At 44.2% G+C, this 21973-nt stretch overlaps 1 protein-coding gene across 2 annotated transcripts in view; it reads left to right on the top strand.

Moving 5' to 3' along the window:
- Positions 1-21973, top strand: part of ATP8B4 (ATPase phospholipid transporting 8B4 (putative)) — a 372592-nt gene that overhangs the window by 23386 nt on the left and 327233 nt on the right. For both annotated transcript variants that reach the window (XM_069766048.1, XM_069766049.1), the window contains one exon: positions 20239-20297. In XM_069766048.1, coding sequence (XP_069622149.1) covers positions 20239-20297 — 59 coding nt within the window. The remainder of the gene's footprint in view (positions 1-20238; positions 20298-21973) is intronic.

The raw sequence follows: 21973 nt of genomic DNA, 5'->3' as shown, positions 1-21973 counted from the left end.
TCGCTGGTAACCAGGGTAAACATCGGGTTACTAAGCGCAGGGCCGCGCTTAGTAACCCGATGTTTACCCTGGTTACCATCGTTAAAGTAAAAAAACAAACACTACATACTTACCTATCGCTGTCTGTCCTCGGCGCTGGGCTTCTCTGGTCTGGCTGTGAGCGCCGGGCAGCCGGAAAGCAGAGCAGTGACGTCACCGCTCTGCTTTCCGGCCGCTGTGCTCACAGCCAGACCAGAGAAGCAGAGCGCCGGGGACAGACAGCGGTAGGTAAGTATGTAGTGTTTGTTTTTTTTACTTTAACGATGGTAACCAGGGTAAACATCGGGTTACTAAGCGCGGCCCTGCGCTTAGTAACCCGATATTTACCCTGGTTACCGGCATCGTTGGTCGCTGGAGAGCTGTCTGTGTGACAGCTCTCCAGCGACCAAACAGTGACGCTGCAGCGATCCGGATCGTTGTCGGTATCGCTGCAGCGTCGCTAAGTGTGACGGTACCTTTAGTGAGATTATACTTAACGAAATTGAAGAAAATCCAGTAACTTTAGATAACATTATATGGAGTGATTATCTGGCCATATTGACAGACATAATTGTATTTACTGGTATAATGAGAACATGCATTTAACATTAGAGCAACAACTGAATGAACCTGGTGTCAATATTTGGGGTGGTATTTCAAGTTTTGGTGGTTTTGGACCATTTTGTTTTTTTGATGGAATAGTCACAGGAGATAAGTATCTCTAAATTCCAATAAATCAAGTTGTTCCCCAGTTACAGCAACAGCCTAATTCAAATGACCTTTATTGCCAACAAGATGGGGCCCCTCATTCCTGATTTTCATCGCTGGAGACCTTTTCTTTTTTCATCTGTAATGTAAAATGTTCAATTTACAAACTGTGTCATTATAGGGAAGGGCATGGAGTCCTTATTTGATGGTAAAGGAAAAATGTAACATTCGCTAAGGTCTCGTTCAGACATCCGTACTACAAAAACAAAACAGCTACCTCTTAGAATATAAGGCTATAAAGGCACAGATGATTGGCCTCGGGGAGACCAAAACATCCAACACCGCGGAGACACCATCACGTGTTTCTCAACGCAGTGATTCCAGAACACTGCCCCCATCCCTTATGGGAAATATGCAAATGCATGTAAAGAAGCTGTGGAGACACCATCACGTGTTTCTCGACGCAAGCAGTCTTCCCCGTCCTCCGCACTGACTGTTCAGGCAGAGGGCGGCGCGCACACTAGTCGCGTCATCGCGCCCTCTGACCTGCACAGTCACAGCCAGAGGACGGAAGACAGAGCAGCGCGCAGCGATGGAACGGAGGACAGGTTACTATCGTGCAATGCTCCCCCTCCCCCGTCATACTCACCTGCTCCCGGGGCGGTCCCTGGCAGCGTCTCACTGTCAGATGGTCTCCGGGAGCCGGCGGCATCGTCCTGTGTTCAGCGGTCACGTACCGCTGATTAAAGTAATGAATATGCGTGCATATTCATTACTTTAAATGAGCGGTACCACGTGACCACTGAACACAGGAAGAGCTGCCCGGAGACCTTCGGACATGCAGGGACCGCGCCAGGAGCAGGTTAATATCACCGCGCCGCTACTCCATCCATCTGGACATCCAGGGTTGCTCAACACTCATCGGTAAACAAGACTGTTTGGAAATTAGTCTTCATGTATGTCTGCGCCCACTGCAACCGTTTCTGCTTGTGAGCACTTTTTAGGGGTGGCCGATTAGTAGGTTTATGCATCACAGCAAGCCTTTGAAGGATCCTACACCTTAAGGTTCGAGGAACTCCAGAGGCACCAGCAGCTTCAAATAACTGTTTGTTGCCTTGTAATGGTATTTTGGCAGCTGCTCTCTTATCCCAAAGAATTTGTGTGGCAGAAACCTTCCTCATTATGCCTTTATCTGCATGAACTTTGTGCTCTGTTTCAGTCACAAATCTCTTCACTGATGATCACTCTTAATTTTTCGTGAAATATCTAATGTTTTCATACCTTGTCCAAGGCATTGCACTATTTAACGCTTTTCAGCAGCAGAGATACTTTTTATTTCCCGTATTACTTTAAACCTGTGGCCTGCTTAATAATGTGGAACATCATTTTTAAGTAGTTTTCCTTTAATTAGAATCACCTGGAAAACTAATTATCACATTGTGTTTAAGATTGATTTCAGTGAACCATTGAGCCCTGAGACAAAATACAATCCACGAGTTTATTTGAAAAACAAAACGATTACATCTTTGACACTTAAATCCAATTTGCATAATAATTTGGAACATGGTGTATAGCAAAGCAAAGTCCTGCAGTGTGCAATCACCTGTAAAGATGAAGGAGCCCTGGCGCCTGCACACTCAGCAGGGCAGAGAAGTACGCCTGAGCAGGAGCACAATGTCGGAGAGACCGTGTGGATGACGTAGGGGAGCGCAAGTTACCTAATTTGCCCAGGGAACCAAAATATGTTGTCCCAGCCCTGTCAGTGACCAATATTGCCTTTCTTCTATTCAATGCCAGTCATAAGCTCCTCCATGGAGTCTGGCAGTTTCTTAAAGGGCGTATCTGGGACTTTGCAAAAAAAATTATCTAAGCACTAACAGGCAGGCATTTCTTACTTCTCTGCGTGTTGTGCATGGTGCCGTTTTTTCCTGGCACAGTTGGATCCCTGCTGCCTAACTGGGCGATCCAGCTGTCAGTCAGAATGACCTTAGAGGTCACACCCCTTCGTGTCAGCAGAGGCCATTGAATTCCCGGCAGGAGCGCTATGTGACCGCTCCATGCCAGGGATGAACGGCGCCACGCACAACAGGCAGGTTTTTTTTGCATTTACCTGCCTGTTAGTGCTTAGGAACATTGTTTGCTTTTTTGTGAAGTCCCGGATGTACCCTTTTAATCTGTTGATGATCAAGCACCAACCACAGTCTCCCGAATACTGCTCAAAGAAGTGTACAGTTTTCCTTCAGTGTAAATCTCTCGTTTAACCTTTTCCTGACATGGTGAATTTTTGGTTATGTGCTTTTATTTTTTCCTCCCTTTCTTCCAGGAGCCATAGCGTTTAATTTTTTTCCCTTTCCTCATAGCTGTATAAGAGCTTTTTTTTTGTTTGTTTGTTTTTTTGTTTGTAGGTCGAGTTGTACTTTTGAATGACACTATTAACTTCACCACATAGTCTATTGGAAAATGGGAAAAAATCCCAAGTGTGGTGAAATTGCAAAAAAAAAATACGATGCTGACATTGTTTTTTGGTAATTGTTTTTACAGCGTACATTATGTGGTAAAATGACCTGCCTATATGATTCTTCGTGTTAGTACAATTACAGTGATACCAAATTTCTCTAGTTTTCGTGGCGAAAACCGCTATCGGAGAATAACAGCGGCATTTGACAGGTTAACAGTCACGGGCAGAGCTCTGCTCCACCTTTGGCTGCTAGAGGAAGATCCCGGCTGTGTGTTACAGCAGTTATCTGCCAGGTGTGGCCTGGGGCGGGTTCACCCCGTGAACTCATTATATATTCCCTCTCCTGACTCCCTGTTGTCAGTAAGGGTTAAGAAGGGCTCGCGAGTTCTCAAGAGGGTTTAGGTCAGGTGAGAAAGGAGCCATATCATTATTCTTTCATGCTTAGGGCCTTTACTGGCAGCTAAGCAGTGGAGACTTTGATGCATGTGACAGAGCATTGTCCTGCAGAAAAATCATGGTGTTCAAGAAAGTTACAGAATTATTCCTGTGCCACTGCTTGAAAAAAAGGTCTTATAATAACTGGCTGCATGTTTGGGAATTGATTTTTGAGTCCATCTTCAACACAAAAAGGTTCTACTTGCTCATGTATAATAATGCAAGCCCATTGCATTACCCCACCCTCACCTGGATGGCATATGAGTCGAAGTGGAGGTCTGTGACAATTACTGACTGATCCAGCCACGGGCCCATCCATCTGGTCTGTCAAGAATTACTGTCATCTCATCAGTCCATAAAACCTTTGAAAAATATGTTTTCATATATTTATTGGCCTAGTTTTGTCATTTCATCTTGTCCTGTTCAATCGTGGTCAGGTTTCCACCTTCCTTAACTCGGCCATGTCTCTGAGCACTGAATACGTTGTACTTCTGGGCCTGCAGAGAGGTTGCAGTTCTGGAATATGACAGGTCCTGGAGGATAATGGTTTCCTGGTTGATTCACGTTGGATTTTTCTCAAATCTTTGGCAGTTAATGTGCGTGTTTGGTGGTGGAGGCCCATAAAGGAGGAGAAGGCTGTAAGAATATGGCAATGAGTTTTCAAGTTGCCCTTTCCTCAGTTTGAAATATAATTAAGAAATGGCAGTTAACAGAAACAGTGGATGTCAAAATAAGGTCTAGAAGACCAAGCTAAATTTCAGTGCGATCTCCTTTTTGGGTTGCTAGAGAGGCAAATCAGAACCCCTGCTTGACTACAAAGGACCTTCAGAAATATTTAGCAGATTATGGAGTTGTGGAACATTGTTCTATGGTTCAGAGACACCTGAATAAATATGGCCTTCATGGAAGAGTCATCAGAAGAAATCCTCTCATACGTCCTAACTATAAAGTTCAGCATCCAAAATGTGCAAAAGAGCATTTAAACAAGCCTGATGCATTTTGGAAACAAATTCTGTGGGCCGATAAGGTTAAAATCGAACTCTGTGGCCACAATGATTAAAGGTACATGTGGAGAAAAAAGGGCACAGATTTTTTTCTGGAAAAAGAACATCTTGCCAGCCATTAAGTATGGGGGTGGATCAATCATGCTTTAGGGTTGTGTTGCAGCCAATGGCATAGGGACCATTTCACAGGTAGAGGGAAGAATGGATTCAATGAAATGTCAACAAATTCATGATGCAAATAAAGTACGCCTGCGCCGGAGCCGTGGCTGAAGATCAGAAGAGGACGTCTTGGAATGAAGATGGGAGGCGCCGCAGCGGACCAGCGACGCAGCGGACCAGCGACGCCCATCCAACCGGACCAGCAGCAGGACCGCCCCTGGGTGAGTATAATCTAACGTTTTTTCTCCTCTTTCAGGTAACATCGGGGGCTTATCTACAGCATTACAGAATGCTGTAGATAAGCCCCTGATGCCGGTGGGCTTACCTCACCCACGATTTTCGGGGTGACAGGTTCCCTTTAACTGTTCATAATAACAGTAATTTTGCCCAGGGATGTCCACATTTTTACATGCCTGTGTGGCTCCCCCTTTTGTATGCATGGCTCCCCTGTCCCATCCTTGTATGCATGGTTCGGCTCCCCCGGTCCCATCCTTGTATGCTCGGCTCCCCCGATCCCCGTCATACTCGCCCTCCTCGCTCCGTTGCCGAATTTCCCTGCATCTCCATTGTCCCGGCGCGGCAGTTCTTCCTGTGCTGAGCGGTCACGTGGTACCGCTCATTAAGGTCATGAATATGCACTCCACGCCTATGAGTGGAGTCGCGTCCATATTCATGACCTTAATGAGCGGTACCACATGACCGCTGAGCACAGGAACAGAAAAGAGCTGCCGGGTCAGAGATGCAGGGACGAAGATGCAGCGATGGATGGTGAGTATTGATGTCTTCTGGAAGCCGATGGATGCAGCTGTCACTGTGCTACAGCCGCCGGCTCCCCGCTCCCCCTCACCCCCTGGCTTTCTGGACCATGACTCGTGTATAAGCCGAGGGGGACATTTTGAGCACAAAAAAAGTGCTGAAAATCTCGGCTTATACACGAGTATATACGGTGGAAGCCACGATAAGGCATTTCTCATTTCCAGAACCTAGCAATGCCTTTCCTCACTTAGAATAAAGTCTTCACCTCCTATGGGAACATAAATCATCTGTTGGACTAAAATCTATATCTCTGGAGGGGTAGTGGTCCTGCTTGGATTAAAAACACCTGTGGCTAAAAGGCAGAGTGCTCAGTCAGAAGGCTAGGCATTGCTAGGTCCTGGAAATGAGAAATGCCTTATCGTGGCTTCCAGGTACACATGAATTGGCCAATTTATGTGCTAAACTTTCTCAATTTTTTTATATTTCTAATGCAGTAATGCAATTCAATTTTCATATTTCATATTTACATGCTGTGGCGTTAGTGTGCTGCCTTTTTGTTTGAGAGTATATGAGTTGGTGACTAGGTTCAGCACCTGTTCACACTTAGTCTATGTTTGGATGTGATGGTCAGTTTTTTTAAATCAATAAAAACATTGACTCAGGGTGCAAAAACAAGCCCTCACTCAGCCACTTAGCCCCCCAAATTTTAAACGTTACTGTCACGATAGGCCTGGCGAGTAAACTGGGACTAGGGGCACTTTTCCTGGCACTAGGAGGCACCCTAACTCACCCTATTTCCCCGGAATACCTCAGATGGCGAGGATGCCAGGCCTCCGCTTTTTCCCTGTCTCCTAACTTCAGCCCTGCGTCTCAGGAGATAGTTTTGCAATTTGAGAAGTTCATTTATTCAGTGCATCCAGTTCAAAATTAAACGTTTTCGGTCTAATCACAAGACCTTCATCAGAAACAGTTTTGAATACTGGAAGCCACAAGAAATATAAATATGTCAGCCCTCAAGGTGCTAACTGCAGATGGAGTCCGGGAGAAAAAGGCGCCTTTAGGAGTCTGGAGGTATAGGGGATTAGCGCTGCAGAGAGGCGAGATGCTCGCTAGGGTAGTGGCGCTGTAACCTCAGGGAGTGCTGGCGCGGTGCTGCAGAGATCGCAGCAGTCCCGGGAGCCACGCGATCTCTGCAGCACCGCGCCAGCACTCCCTGAGGTTACAGCGCCACTACCCTAGCGAGCATCTCGCCTCTCTGCAGCGCTAATCCCCTATACCTCCAGACTCCTAAAGGCGCCTTTTTCTCCCGGACTCCATCTGCAGTTAGCACCTTGAGGGCTGACACATTTATATTTCTTGTGGCTTCCAGTATTCAAAACTGTTTCTGATGAAGGTCTTGTGATTAGACCGAAAACGTTTAATTTTGAACTGGATGCACTGAATAAATGAACTTCTCAAATTGCATAACTATCTCCTGAGTGCCAAGTAATTTATTGCTTATATTTGACGGGTTGGATACCTAACTTGTGCACCACCAAGAAGCCCTGAGTGCCGTGTCCTCTATTGCTTCAGCCCTGCGTCTGTTCCCTTCCCCCACCCAGGGAAGAGAGGTGCTACCGTGTACCGCAGTACACCAACCCGAAATACAGGGAAACAAACGCAAGGGTAAAACAAAATTCCACTGACACAAATATACTCACAAATAACAGACGTATTCACCAGGGTGTGAAGAACGGGGGAAGAAAATAAGGCAAGTAAGAATGAGGAATTTCCAAGCATACAAACCTAGCAACAGTCGCGCAATAAACTAGTCCAGCTATCGTGACACTCGCTCCTTAACATTGGGCCTATATAGCAAGTGCTAACTCTGATAAGGATCTGGCCAGAAGGCCTAGCTTTTATAGGAGAGAGGAGTGGATAACTGAGCACAACTGAAAGCAGGGATTTCTACATGGCCGTTTAACCCCTGTCCTGTTGAAAGAAAACAAACGCCTTTAATACACCGTAGAAGTTCTTCTTCTCAGCGGCGAAGCAGGAGCCATCAGACGCTGTGGTCTTCTGGTACTGCTCTGTCGCGGTAACTCCGTGACAGTTACTCATCTGGAAAAATGGTGACACAAGCAAAATTTATTTTTTTCTTTACCATTTTGAGACTTCTTTTTTTTCACCACTTATATATAAAACAAAAACTATGTTTGTTTGGTATCTGTGTAATCGTACTAGTCTGGAGAATTATATTACTTGGTCAGTTTTACGGTGAAATGAATGCTATAAATTAAAAAAAAAAACATTGCTGATTTGCACTCGTTTTTCCTATTTTGCCAAAATTGGATTTTTCCCCACTTTCCAGTACATCAGATGGCAAAATGTATGGTTTAATTCAAAAGAAAACAAACCCTCATGCGGCTTTGTTGACGGAAAACTAAAGAAGTTATGGCTCTTGGAATAAGGGTTGGAAAAAACAAGCGTAAAAACAGAAATTCGCCTGGTCCTTAAAAAGTTAAGGATGTTTCATAGATGGCGGTTTTCTACTTTTAAAGTTCTTGTTTCATCCACACCATTTATAACCACTAGTAACATAATAATGGACCTGCTGGGCTTCCAGCCATCAATATTATATGAGGACTAGAGAAGTGGACCCTCTGGGTCACAGCTTCAAAGCCCGCGAGGGCGAGCGGACCAGATGGAGCCACCCCCTGTACAGGGAGCGTTAGGGACCGGCCCAAGGAGGGTGAAGCCACAACTGCCGGAGCCAAATGGACGACTGGGGATAGGACTGAGGGAGAACAGAAGATGGAGGAAGGTCGGAGCTACAGAGGAGTCCAATATGGCGGAGGCACAAGACGGACGGCGGTCAGCAAAGATAAAGTACTGACCAGTAAGATGAAAACACACGTTTGACGGAACATGACAGGAACACAGGACTGGTAGGCACGGCAGTAACTCAGGACTGGTAGGTACGGCGGGAACACAGGACTGGTGGGCACGGCAGGAAACGCAGGACTGGCCGGAATGGCAGTAACACAGGACTGGAAGGCACGGCAGGAACACAGGACTGGTAGGCACGGCAGGAAACACAGGACTGGCTAGAACGGCAGGAACACAGGACTGGTAGGCACGGCAGGGACTCAGGACTGGTAGGTACGGTGAGAACACAGGACTGGTGGGCACGGCAGGAAACGCAGGACTGGCTGGAACGGCAGGAACACAGTACTGGAAGGCAAGGCAGGAACACAGGACTGGTAGGCACGGCAGGAAACACAGGACTGGCTAGAACGGCAGGAACACAGGACTGGGATTAATAAGAGTCACAGCAAGGATGCAGGGACCGGAGCCAAAGAACCTACAAAGATGCTGGCAAAAAAACAGCAAATGCAATAGACGCAAAGGCGTCTGAGCAGGGCAGGCACTGGAAAGAAGTACCCGATGGGCGCCGCCATATTGGAGGCGGAGCCGCTGGGTCACGACTTCCCAGAAGCCCCAGCGACGAAAGGTGTGCGTTTGCGCATGCGCCGACCGCAGAATGGACGAGCGCTGGAGAAGCTGGAAGACGGAGAGCAGGATGGAGCATCGGGAGCGCGTCGGCCGGACAGGTAAGTATGAGATAGCGGCGTAACATATTAGCTGCCATTGTCATCAAGTACTTAATTGCCCTCGTAGCCCCTCGGCATGAGGTTTCCTGCTATGGTAGATGCCGTACGTCTTCTGTGTGTTGTGCACTGCTAGCTACGGGCACTGTGTGAATCTGTACATTGTTACAAGCCACGTTCTTGTTGTTGGACGGGGTCAGTACTTTCCATATTACTTAGTGAAGCACGATTTCAGCGTAAGCTGATTTACTATTTTGATTAGCTGGAAGTGTTGTAATGTGGAAGGGCTCTCGGCTTATCGTCTCCGCTCTAAATGTAATTTCAACCGGTCAGCTGGGCAAATGTGATGACGCTGCATAGACTCCATTGCACGCCTTGTATTAAAATCCCCATAGATGGGTCTGCGAATAAGCATTTATGAGAGTGGCAGACCCCATTCTTCATTACATTTCTATACTGGAGAAACAGCAAAGATATAAAAACAGCAACATTAACATGAGGAATTCTGAAATGTAAATGGAGCAAACGTCTGTTAAGTTTCAATCCAGCATATAAATCCTTCTTCGCTTGAGCTGAGCAGTAGCGTAAGTCCATGTAAGGGTATAAGTGGTAGGATCATCTTGCTGGAATGAAGACGTTTGTCCACAGCTTCAGTGTCGTTCTATGCTATCTGTTCCTGTATATTAATCACAATATGAATAATTCAAATGTTACCAAGAAAGGTGTGAGGCTCGCGCACCTTGTGACTGTCAGGTAATAGTGAGATCACGTATGTGGTCATTGGGGATGTGGTGCGTTTCATTAATGCAGAGGAGAGTGCAGCCGGTGTCCTTCTCGTGGCTTACTTTACTGGTTTTGAGCAATTTAAAGTATCACAACTTAGAACATTTATGACTGAGCTCTGACCCATTATCAAACTTTAGAGGAAAGACCATGAAGATAAAAGTGGTACCAGAAGGTAGTGTCTCATTATGTGTGATGCATTTACTTTTCTGCTATTGTCACTCATTTTTTTTATTTTTTGCTTTAAGGTCTAAGAGCTGTATTTTTGTCAATCATCTGAGTTGTATTACTTTGTTTTGAGGTGTATTCACCACTGAGTTTTTTTTTTGCTGATTTTTCAGACCAGAAACTGTCCAATGAAAACTTATTTATTAGTTTTTTTTTTTTTAAGCCCCGTTCTATTTTATTTTTTTGTTCCGAAAACCCGCCAAAAAAATGCTCCATGTGAATAGATCCTCTTAGTAATTACACACAGAGTCTCTTTGCTGGGTTTTCGTAGTAGAAACTGAGCAGACCCTTTTAATGTTTGAGGAGGATTTGGAGCATTTCACCTCAGTTTCTGCTCCAACACCTCACTAAAAAAAATCGACATGAACACACCCATAAATTTGTTGAAGCTTCCTATGCCATCATAGAAGGCATTGTCACAGGTCTATAACTACCTCTTACCCATCAGCCGACAATGAGTTTTTTGGTGCACACGTCTACAGTCATTGCTGAAAGTATTGGCACTCTTGAAATTGTTCCAGAAAATTAAGTATTTCTCCCAGAAAATTATTGCAGTTACATATGTTTTGTTATACACGTTTCTTTCCTTTGTGTGCATCACGCATGGATGTTAATCGTGGACCCACTGCTACACGGTCTGGGCTTGCCCTTGAACGGCCACCTGGTTTTTGCTAGAGTTCATGATGGAGTTGTTAGGCTTGAGCTGCAGGTGGCCGCCAAGTGCCACTCCAAGGACAGTCACTCCTGACGCAGAGACATAAAAAAAACTTGCCTGCAGCTTGCCAAAATGTACATGTCACGAGTGTGCCACATCCTCCTGGGAGATCTGGGGTTAAAAAATCTTTACTTATTGTGAATTGCAGAGCTTCCATTTAGCCTATGTATTTGTGTCCCATATTAAATGGATTTGGTTTCCTTTGGTCTGTAGAGGTTAACGACCCTTTCTATACTGGCCAGAAACTTAGTCACTACCTCTCCCTATAAAACCTGGCCAGACCTCTCTTCCTTGCCAGTGACAGCTCTGCTTCCCAGCTCCTTGGAGATACTGTGCTGAATAGGACATTGTTGCTCCTACAGGAGATTGTTGCGTGCTGTGTTGCGTGCTGTTTTTCGGTGTATGTTTTCCTCATTGTCCTATTCCCATTTGGTTGGTACATTCCTATCCGTCCCTATATACCTGTTTACCTGTAACCCAAAATCCTCTTGGCAAAGCGTTTCGTGGACAGATGAGACAAATGAATGAACACCGTACCTACAGCCAAATATGGTGGCGATTCAAAGATGTTTTGGAGTTGTTGTTCTGCCTCTGGCACTGGGTGCCTTGACTGTGTGCAAGGCATCACGAAATCTGAAGAGTACTAAATGATTTTTGTCAGAAAGCTGGATTTGCATCCTAGATCATGGGTCTTCTAGCAGGACAATGACCCCAAACCTACGTCTGCAATCACCCAGAAATGGATTGAAACAGAGCACTGGAGAGTTCTGATGTGGACAGCAATGAGTCCGGATCTAAATCTCATTGAACACTTGTGGGGCGATCTTAAAATTGCTGTTGGAGAAGTCACCCTTCAAATATGAGGGACCTGCAGCAATTTGCAAAAGAAGAGTGGTCCAAAATTTCAGTCGAGAGGTGTAGGAAGATTATTGATGGTTATAGGAAGCAAATGATTGCAGTTATTTATTTCAAAGGGTGTGCCAGCAAATATAAAGTTGAGGATACAAACAATTTTGTCCAGCCCATTTTTGAAGTTTTGCATGAAATTATGTCGAATTTGCCTTTTTTCTTTTTTTTTATTGTGCTGTTCTAATACACAAAAAAAAAATAAACGTGTATAGCAAAACGTGTAATTGTAATAATTTTATGTGAGAAAGACTTCATTTTCTGGAGCGATTTCAAGCGCGCCAACACTTTTGTGTTTGTGGAATTATGGTAAGAATTGCACTTTTTTTCTTGTGTTACCACATCCTATTTAGTTCTTTATTTTTATGATGTATGTGATCAGAACATTTGTTTTACTATGTTATAATCTATAGTACCCAAACTGTGTGACATGCGTACTTCCATCCAGATTCCGACTAGACATGTGCGGTCTCGTTCAATACACTTCAATTGAACAAGGCTGCATACGTCTGATTGGAATGTGCACTGCAGTATGCATGTCACGTACTAGTAGTCATTTGACCTCCGCCCCTGTAAACAGCAGTGTAGAATCCTGACAGTGTGACTGCACACTTATGTCATAAATCTGGCCAACTACCGTAAGAATGGGACGTGTATATAGTGGACAACCCCTTTTAACAGGAAGGAGTGTATCATTTTAGGAACCATCTTCTGATCTTTGTTAGGTGGAAATGGTCCTTGATGATCATGGCCTGATTTCCTATATGGTCAATCTGCATTTTCTAGGCCGAGATCTGATAATATCACTGACAGTCATGCTCGGCTGTTGCCAAGAATAAGTGCATGTTTGCAGGATCACTGAGGTGGAAACGTATTTGTGTTTCCATAATGCAGTGTGTGAACAATGCCTTAAAGTACCTTCACACTCAGCGACGCTGCAGCGATACCGACAACGATGTCGATCGCTGCAGCGTCGCTGTTTGGTCGCTGGAGAGCTGTCACACAGACAGCTCTCCAGCAACCAACGATGCCGGTAAATATCAGGTTACTAAGCGCAGGGCCGCGCTTAGTAACCCGATGTTTGCCCTGGTTACCAGCGTAAAAGTTAAAAAAAACAAACACTACATACTTACCTTCCGCTGTCTGTCCCCGGCGCTGTGCTTTCCTGCACTGACTGTGAGCACAGCGGCCGGAAAGCAGAGCGATGACGTCACCGCTGTGCTTTCCGGCTGGCCGGCGCTCACAGCCAGTGCAGAGAAGCACAGCGCCGGGGACAGACAGCGGAAGGTAAGTATGTAGTGTTTGTTTTTTTTAACTTTTACGCTGGTAACCAGGGTAAACATCGGGTTACTAAGCGCGGCCCTGCGCTTAGTAACCCGATGTTTACCCTGGTTACTAGTGAAGACATCGCTGAATCGGCGTCACACACGCCGATTCAGCGATGTCTGCAGGGAGTCCAGCGACGAAATAACGTTCTGGACTTTCTGCAGCGACTAACGACATCACAGCAGGATCCTGATCGCTGCTCCGTGTCAAACTGAACGATCTCACTAGCCAGGACGCTGCAACGTCCCAGATCGCTAGCGATATCGTTCAGTGTGACGGTACCTTTACTGGCAACTTATACGCCAGCATGAAAGGACAGCGTTACAGAAGGCACACAAATAGCAATATTGGGGCACGTGTTTTCCTGACAATATCTGCAGTTCAATAGCGTGCAGAGCCCAAATTAATTGACTGCAGTTATTGTTTCCAGCATCTGTACCTATTTAGCTATTGTTTGCTAAGTGAAATATTGACACCATTTAGAGTAAGTATTATCTATACAAATTGAAAATAAGCATGGTATTTTCTTTCAGATTTCAGTTAAACAAAGCATTAGTGCAGATTTGTCTCCACAATTTGGCAGCAGAAGATCTTTGCAATCAAGTTCTGTATAACTGTTTCTGCCAAATCTGATGACGATGTATAGATCGTGTGCAATCATCTCTTTAATGAAAAGCACACACTATTTGATGTTGCTTACCTCTCCCTTGTAAACTGCAGCAAGCTGCTTGGACACGACATGAGCAATCAAAACTCCTTGTCACTGAAAGTATGCCCAGGGATGCTAAAATAGCTCCTGTTGTTGTTGGTGGGTTTTTTTTAAATAAGGAACCAAATGTATAATTTTGCTTTATAGACTTGGGCTTTGCTTGGGTAAAAGAAGGTAAAATACTTTGGGTACAACCCAAAGAGGTACACAACTTGGGTAAAAGAAGGTAAAATACTTTGGGTAGAACCCAAAGAGGTACACAACTTGGGTAAAAGAAGGTAAAATACTTTGGGTACTGCCCAAAGAGGTACACAACTTGGGTAAAAGAAGGTAAAATACTTTGGGTACAACCCAAAGAGGTACACAACTTAGGCAAAAGAAGGTCAAATACTTTGGGTAGAACCCAAAGAGGTACACAACTTGGGTAAAAGAAGGTTAAATACTTTTGGTACAGCCCAAAGAGGTACACAACTTGGGTAAAAGAAGGTAAAATACTTTGGGTACAACCCAAAGAGGTACACAACTTAGGCAAAAGAAGGTCAAATACCATTACAAGGTCAAAGACAAATTGTTCAAATTCGCTCATCCTGCCAGTCGATTCTTCCTTCCGGTGACATAAAGTATTCTGCGAATTGGTCCCTAATTTGGGAAACTGTCACAGAACTTCTATACGTTATGTCGTTATAATCAGCCAAGGTGGTTTCTTCAGAGTGGTCCTCAATGGAAATCTGTTCCTTGGAAATCACAAAATTGTGCAGGACAACACAAGCTTTCACCACCTTGTCAAAAGTGTCTGTATTCAAGTTTATAGATGTCAGTAGAACTCTCCATTTGGCGGTCAAAATCCCAAAAGTGCACTCCACCATTCTCCGTGCACGTGTGAGGCAGTAGTTAAAAATTCTTTTAGTTTGGGTTAATCCACCACTGGAGTAGGGTTTCAGCAGATGTTCTGACAGCTGGAAAGCTTCATCCCCAACACAAACAAAAGGCATTGGTGGCCCAGAGGTTTGAGGCAGTGGTCTTGGGGGGGGGGGGGGGGGGAATTGAAAGGTGTCTCCATACAAATGACGCCCCATTGCAGACAGTTTGAAAACTTGGGAATCATTAGAGCGGCCATACGCCCCAATATCCACTGCTACAAATTTGTAATCCGCATTGGCGATGGCCATCAGCACAATGGAAAAGTACTTTTTATAGTTAATTTCCAGAGATGGTGGAAATTCCCAATCTGAACTGGTAATGTAGTGACGAAAGGGATTCTCCTGTAGCAAGGAATCTGTGAACAAAATCAAGGCAGAAATTACTACAAAATCTGATTACAATCAATTAAAGTGTACTACAGGAGTACATACAATAAAAATGGCTTACCGAAGAGTGACCATCAGACGCTTGGCCGGTGAAATAGAGAATCGGCAATATGTATCACTCCTATGGATGAGATGTTCAATTCGGTCCACCAATACATCAAAGTTCTCCGCTTTCATCTGCACACATGAGAACAATTTCTCTGGGTTTCCTCGTAGCTCCATGTGCAGAGTAGAAAACACCCCATGTGTCATTCTCTGTGCGGTGATGGGGTGGATTTACAAACGGCGTCGGCGCAGACGCATGATGCGCTGTCTCTCTCGCTCCTTCTCCAGAACAATTGCTTTCAAGCGATTTGCCTCCACTATGAAATCCACAATGTTCTGCAGAATCTTCGCAATAACGACATCCATCTTCTCTCCAAACACTTGCTCCTCTCCAACCTGTCACTGATGGGCTGTAGGAAGATTGTATACATAGTTTTGAGGGGGCCAATCACATTTTGGAGCCTCCCAGGGGCGTTCTTAAAAACCGGATCCGTGGAAAACCGGACGAAACGGATGCCAACTGGATGGGATGGATCCGGTTTCTTGCCGGATACAGACATCGGATCCGGCTGAAAACCGGATCCGTCCCATCCGGTTTTCACAAATTACGCCGGATCTAGCGCTGCGGCGCGACGCCGGAATCGGCATGCGGCGAAAAAACTGATGTGTGAAAGTAGCCTAAGACTTAATTCCTAGAAGTAGTCATTGCCTGTTCCTCTTATTAATAAGGTGCTGCACCGTATATATCATCATGATCATGTATTATGTTGGAAATAACTTTGTTTTAGGCCTCATTCACACATAAGTGTTTGAATGTCAAAACCAGAAAATACAGAACAAGGTGTCAATACTTCATTTATAGCTTTTCTCTGCAAGTTCCACTCCTGGTTTTGGCATAAAAACACTGATGCACAATACTGACGTGTGAATGAAGCCTTAAGCTGATTATTTTTCTGTTTAATATTGAGCTTAAATGGAAATCGCTACATTTGGTCACATCCAATTAACGGAAAATTGATTGTGACACCACACTTGTCATAAGTCACCTTGCAACTATTGCTAAATTCTGCCAGTGGGATATGTTGCAAATTTTCTGAAATTTGCACATGACTGAAAGTCGCAGCGTATCCACAATCAGAAAGGTTTGTCTTATTTAGAGGCTACATAGCACACATCTGCTGTAAGCTTGTCACTTCCATCCCTGGTTGGCCTCAATGTCATCGGTGTCTTGCACAGCAAAACATTGAGGTCACAGTAATCATGTACAATTTTGTGTGACCACGTAGCTGTAACCTTAGTCTTTGGTCACAGGATCTGAGGCTGAAACTTGGTTTCCTACTGCGGATGTGCCAGCCTTGTAATTCAGTGGCAAATGCAACTTTTTTGTGCCAAGTCCTTGCAAATAATGAATTTTAAAACCTGCCGCAAATTCCATTTTCTCTACAGATGTTTTTCTGTTTTAGGTAGAATTTCTTGCAAAATCATGAATCTGTGAACATGAGTTACGTTTTTTCTTTCCTAAGTTTACTAATAAACACCAATGAATATATGTCTAACACAATTAATTTATCACTTAATTTTAAAGTGAAACTTCATTAAAAAAAAAAAAAGATATACAGTGTATATATATATATATATATATATATATATATATATATATATATATATATATATATATATATATATATATATATATATATATATATCCCTATTATATCACTAGTCCTTCAATATATGTAATTCAGCTTGTTTCCTTATTTACCTTTCTATCTGAAATTCATGGTATACTTTTCTTCAGTTAAGCCATGTGATCATGTGATAACTCTCCTCTCCCCCTCCCCCCCCCCCCCCCCCCTGAAAATTACTTGGTTTTATGTTCTCTGAAGGGGTTTACATTCCCAGCACCAGAAGTTCCTTCCTGTGTGATGAAATTGCATGGCCTGTAGACTTTGTAACACTGAAATTCTCCAAAAGGGGTTACAGAAACTTCTATCGCAGTTACTGATGATGTCTGTATGACTCCTGTCGCATAGTTATAATGTAGGAAATCCCAGTCCAACCTCCCAGACTACATTATTATTTAGGGGAATATAGAGGGAAGAATAATCATGGTGTTTGCTCAGCTAGCAGTGATGGTACTAGCACTAGCTGGCCATGTGATGATGTATCATAGGATTTATAGCTGAATATAGAGAAATAAAATGAATTGATTCTCATATGAATTTCAGAGGAAAATTGTGCATGCTTCGATTTAATTAATTTTATTTATTTTTTCACATGCAGATTTACTCGGTGAAACAAATCGTTGATCTGCACTACCCCACTGAATAACATTGGTCCTAGTACAATCTGTTTTCTTAATGGTTAGCATTCGGACCGAGTATACTATCGTCTGCACAATCCCTAAGGGTATGTGCCCACGATCAGTAATTGCTGCGGGTTGGACGCTGTGTACTTGTGCAGCGTCCAGATGTTACAGCATAGTGGATGGGATTTCAAGAAACCTCATGCCCACTGTGCGTCCAGAGACGCCTGCGGCTCACCCACAGAGACAGACATGTGGCGCGTCTCTCCAGACTGCAGCATGTCAGTTTCTCTTGGGAAGACACTAGTGAAATTTCACCCGTACAATGTCTTGGATGCTTTGAATCCTGCGTTCAGTAGACGGCAACGCTTTATACACAGCGGACATGCGCTGCATCCAAATTGCTGCTAGTTCCGGATTGTCTGCACATACCCTTAGAGTAAGATTAAGCATTTCCTGAAAGGGAACAAGTCTTGAAACCTGTAGACATGTGTAGCAAACGTCCTCAGGCCTTAGTGAGTATTTTAATACCAAATATGAAGTGGATGAAATAAGAGTAATAATAGAAATATTTTTATTGTATCCCTTCTGCGTAGAAGACTTACGAATCCTGAAATATGTGACGGAGGGTCACCGCACGACGCGTCACCTTTGCTAAGTATCATATGCCTCCTAAACAGCAATTCTCCACTCATTGTGCACATAGCCTAACTCCGGTGGGCCTGCCATTTGTTCTTTGTGCATGCTGTATATTCCGGTGATCAAGGGCCGCGTTTTATTCCGTCCGATTTATGTCTCCTGCCTTTTGTCACCTTTAGTGCTACGTTGAATTTAATAAAAGCAAATGAAAGGAAGGCCTTCAGTGCAGCGCAATTTATCAGGTTTTGTATTTCAACAATTTTATCAGTCCTGATCTGCATGTTCTGTTGTTTTCTGGTCAGTTGCAGCATTCTGGAGCTCTGGCGCTGACTCCCAGTTAGGTCAGTAGGGGTAATAGAGCCGCTGTGTTGTCAGTGATGCAGGCAGCAGGCTGCACTGCTGCTATACAGTATTTATTTGATTTCTGCATGTTGTGCTCTGCAGGATGCAACCATCTGATCTGTATGAACTATTGTAATGTGCTGGAATTCTGGGAATTCACGGCTCATGGTTGTAGTCGTAAGAACCCTACACACTGTGGTGACTTACTGCAAATACTGCAGCTCTTACTTGTGCGGTTATTTCATTCATTCACATTGCGAAGAAATTTGGGATCACGATGTGAGAAAGACGCTCAATCCAGTTTCAGACTTTGGTCTCATTCAGACTTGTATTCGTTCAGTGTGCTGTTTGTGCACATGGACAGGGACAAGGTACATCTATGTGCATCAGCAATTGTCCGCAATGCACTTGTGTTCAGTGTGGGGAAATCACAGCAAGCACTATTCTGGTCCGTTTTACAGATGAGTAGTGCATGTAGAGGGGCAGAGCTCACAGAGCTGCTCATAGACTGGGTCATCACTGCAATTAGCTGATGTGACTGCCTTGGCAATTTATTTAGGGAAATATTATTATATTATTTATATTATTTTCAGAAAATCCCGGTCCCCAGGCATAGTTTGTTATAAAAAGGCAAACCACACTTTACTCGCTGTCCTCCTGCTTTCAGGCATTGCCTGCAGTGTTGTCAGGCATTCCGTTAACATGAGCAGAACTGCCGATCTCACTGATTGGCTGTCGACGTGACATCAGCGCTGCAGCCAATAACCGACACCTGGAGCAGCAGCGGAGATCTAGTGGCGGTGAGTAAAGCCTGGTGCTCAGAACAACCAGCACTCAGGGACTGGGATTTTCTGGAAGGAGACAACCCCTTTAAACAGAAGTTCGCTCAAAGCAAAATGCCTCTATTGAGACAAAGCAAAAGTTTTAGAAGTTCCCTGGCTAAATAATTCTCCTGGTATTTGGAGAAGTTCCGTTAAGCCAGCGTGCGCCTTCTCTGCCCTCCATCCAGTAGTAACCCTGCCTTTTCGCTACATCACACATCAGGGTTTTTTTTTTCTCAAATGCTAAAAAAAAGACCAATTCTAGTCCGTGTATGTTGTTCTATATTTTTTTTATGTGAAACCCTTTTTTTTTTTTGCCATCCATCCGTTTTTCTGAATAAAAATAAAAAGTGGCAACCAGTCATTATAAACAGCACACAGATGGCATCCATGGGCCGTCCATTTTTTTTTCTTACATCTATTTACTTGAATAGGACTTGTGTATAGAGACAATAAAGTGTCAGTGGTCTATGCCTTAAAAAATGGGTGGGTGCGTAAGTGGAATTGTGATGTGATCCCTTAGGTAGCTCATCTGCCCCTCATCAGCAGACATGGAGGAGAGAGCGGGATGTTGGATCTTCTTGGTACAGCACGTTTTCGCCAGTGCTCCTTTTCCTAAAAGAAAAAAAAAGAAAAAGGTTGATGGCGGTTAGAAGACCCCCATAATCCCTAATAATGGCACACCCAATGTATACTGTGAATTGGTTATTACAGACGTCGCCATGAATACGTGGAGGCGTTTGTGTTATGCAGATGTCGTGTGCTTATTATTATAATATTAAGGTATTTCAAGCTTTTGATAACCCAGAATACTTAAAAGTAATTGAATCTTTTCATGAAAGCAGCTTAGAAATGTGCAGGGCCAGAATGTGGCAGTCAGGCGGTGAGACCTGAAATGCCGCCGCCGCGGTGTGGTCCTGACCGTCGCTGTACTAATGTTTTCTGTAGGTGGAAAAAGCTTACAAGTGTGTCTTTCTTTTCTAGAGGAGGAACGAAGGGTGAAGGCCAACGATCGTGATTACAATGAAAAGTTTAAATATGCAGTGAGTATTAATTATTGCTATTAAATGTGCATAATGTACTCATTTTCCTAGCCGTAAAGGTAATTAAGTATTTCTTCACTGCAAGCTCTTAAATGGAGTCTGTCACCATAATAACTAAACCACTCACAGGTATGCAGGGGACTTCACCCTCAAAAATGCTGCCTGTGGAATAGATTTTAGCGCTTTAGTTGTCATAAAAAACCAAATGTATCTTGTATGCAAATGAAGGGCTTTTGTGCCCCCTTGGTGCACTGTTCTGCCCCCTAAATTTGTCTATTGAACACGTTCCTATCTACATTGACATCACACTATGCAGTCGCGCTCATAGTGTCATTGCCAGCAGCCTCAGATCGGAGCCAGCAGTGGCACTGTGAGCGCGGCAGCAGTCTCTTACGGTGGGGCAGAGACCCTTATTGCCAGTTCTGAACACTGCAGCACTCGCATAGTGTTGTTGCCACTTGTCCCCGCTGGCACCTGCCTATTGACACCACTCAGTGCTAGGCTGCAGACAGGAATACTGTCAATCTACTTACGACAGTTCTCAGTATACAAATTGTGGGAGCTAAATGGTGCAGTGAGCTCTTGGCCACACCAAGGGTGCACCGAGGTCCACTCATTTACATCCAAATAAATTATGCCATCTAAACCAATAAAAGCTATACGACAGGTATGATTTTTTTATAGGGGCTAATGTCATGATCCCAATGGCAGGGGATCACAAAAGGACAAGCACAAAAACAAAACAAGCTCTAGGGTGATGGAACCTGAGCTGACCGCGATCCTGAACCTAAACACACAACTAGCAGTAGCCGGGGAACGTGCCTACGATGATTCCTAGACGTCTCGCGCCAGCCGAAGGATTAACTTCCCCTATCAGAAGAAACACAGACCTCACTTGCCTCCAGAGAAACACCCCACAGAAATAGCAGCCCCCCACATGTAATAACGGTGAAATGAGAGGAAAGCACATACGTAGTTATGAAAATAGAATCAGCAAAAATGAGGCCCGCTAAAGCTAGATAGCAGAGGATACAAAAGTGAACTGCGCGGTCAGCGAAAAACCCTTCAAAAAAACCATCCTGAAATTACTTGAACTCATGTGCCAACTCATGGAACATGAGGAGTAATATCAGCCCACTAGAGCAACCAGCAGCAAGGAATCACATATCTGCAAGCTGGACTAAGACAAAAATAAAGCAAAACGTGGAACAGGAAAATCAAAACTTAGCTTGTCCTGAAGATAACAGACGCAGGGAGCAGAGGTAAAAAGACACGCTGATTACATTGATAGCCGGCGAGGAAATGACAAAAAAGCCAGGTTAAATAGGAAACTCCCATAATCTGATGGAACAGGTGGACACCAGAGACCGCAGAGAACACAAGTCACCCAGTACCAGCAGTAACCACCAGAGGGAGCCCAAAAACAGAACTCACAACAGGCTAAGTCCCCTACATACATAGGTGTTATAGCTAGCATTTGGGGGTGACCTTCTAATGAATGAAATGGTCTAATGAGTTTCACTAGCTAAATTTCCCATCCTTCCTATCCTGTGAAAGGGGCCTAAGCTGCGGTCCAACGCTGGTTAGATTTTCTGTTATACAGCATTCTAAATCAGACTTTTAATGTGAACCCATCACTTTGTACATGCAGTCTGATCTGTAGACTGCATGGTATG

This window comes from Ranitomeya imitator, chromosome 4 (assembly GCF_032444005.1).
Source record: "Ranitomeya imitator isolate aRanImi1 chromosome 4, aRanImi1.pri, whole genome shotgun sequence".
Classification (NCBI taxonomy): domain Eukaryota; kingdom Metazoa; phylum Chordata; class Amphibia; order Anura; family Dendrobatidae; genus Ranitomeya; species Ranitomeya imitator.
The sequence above is the reverse complement of the archived record's forward strand: the minus strand, read 5'-3'. Positions and strand labels throughout refer to the sequence as shown.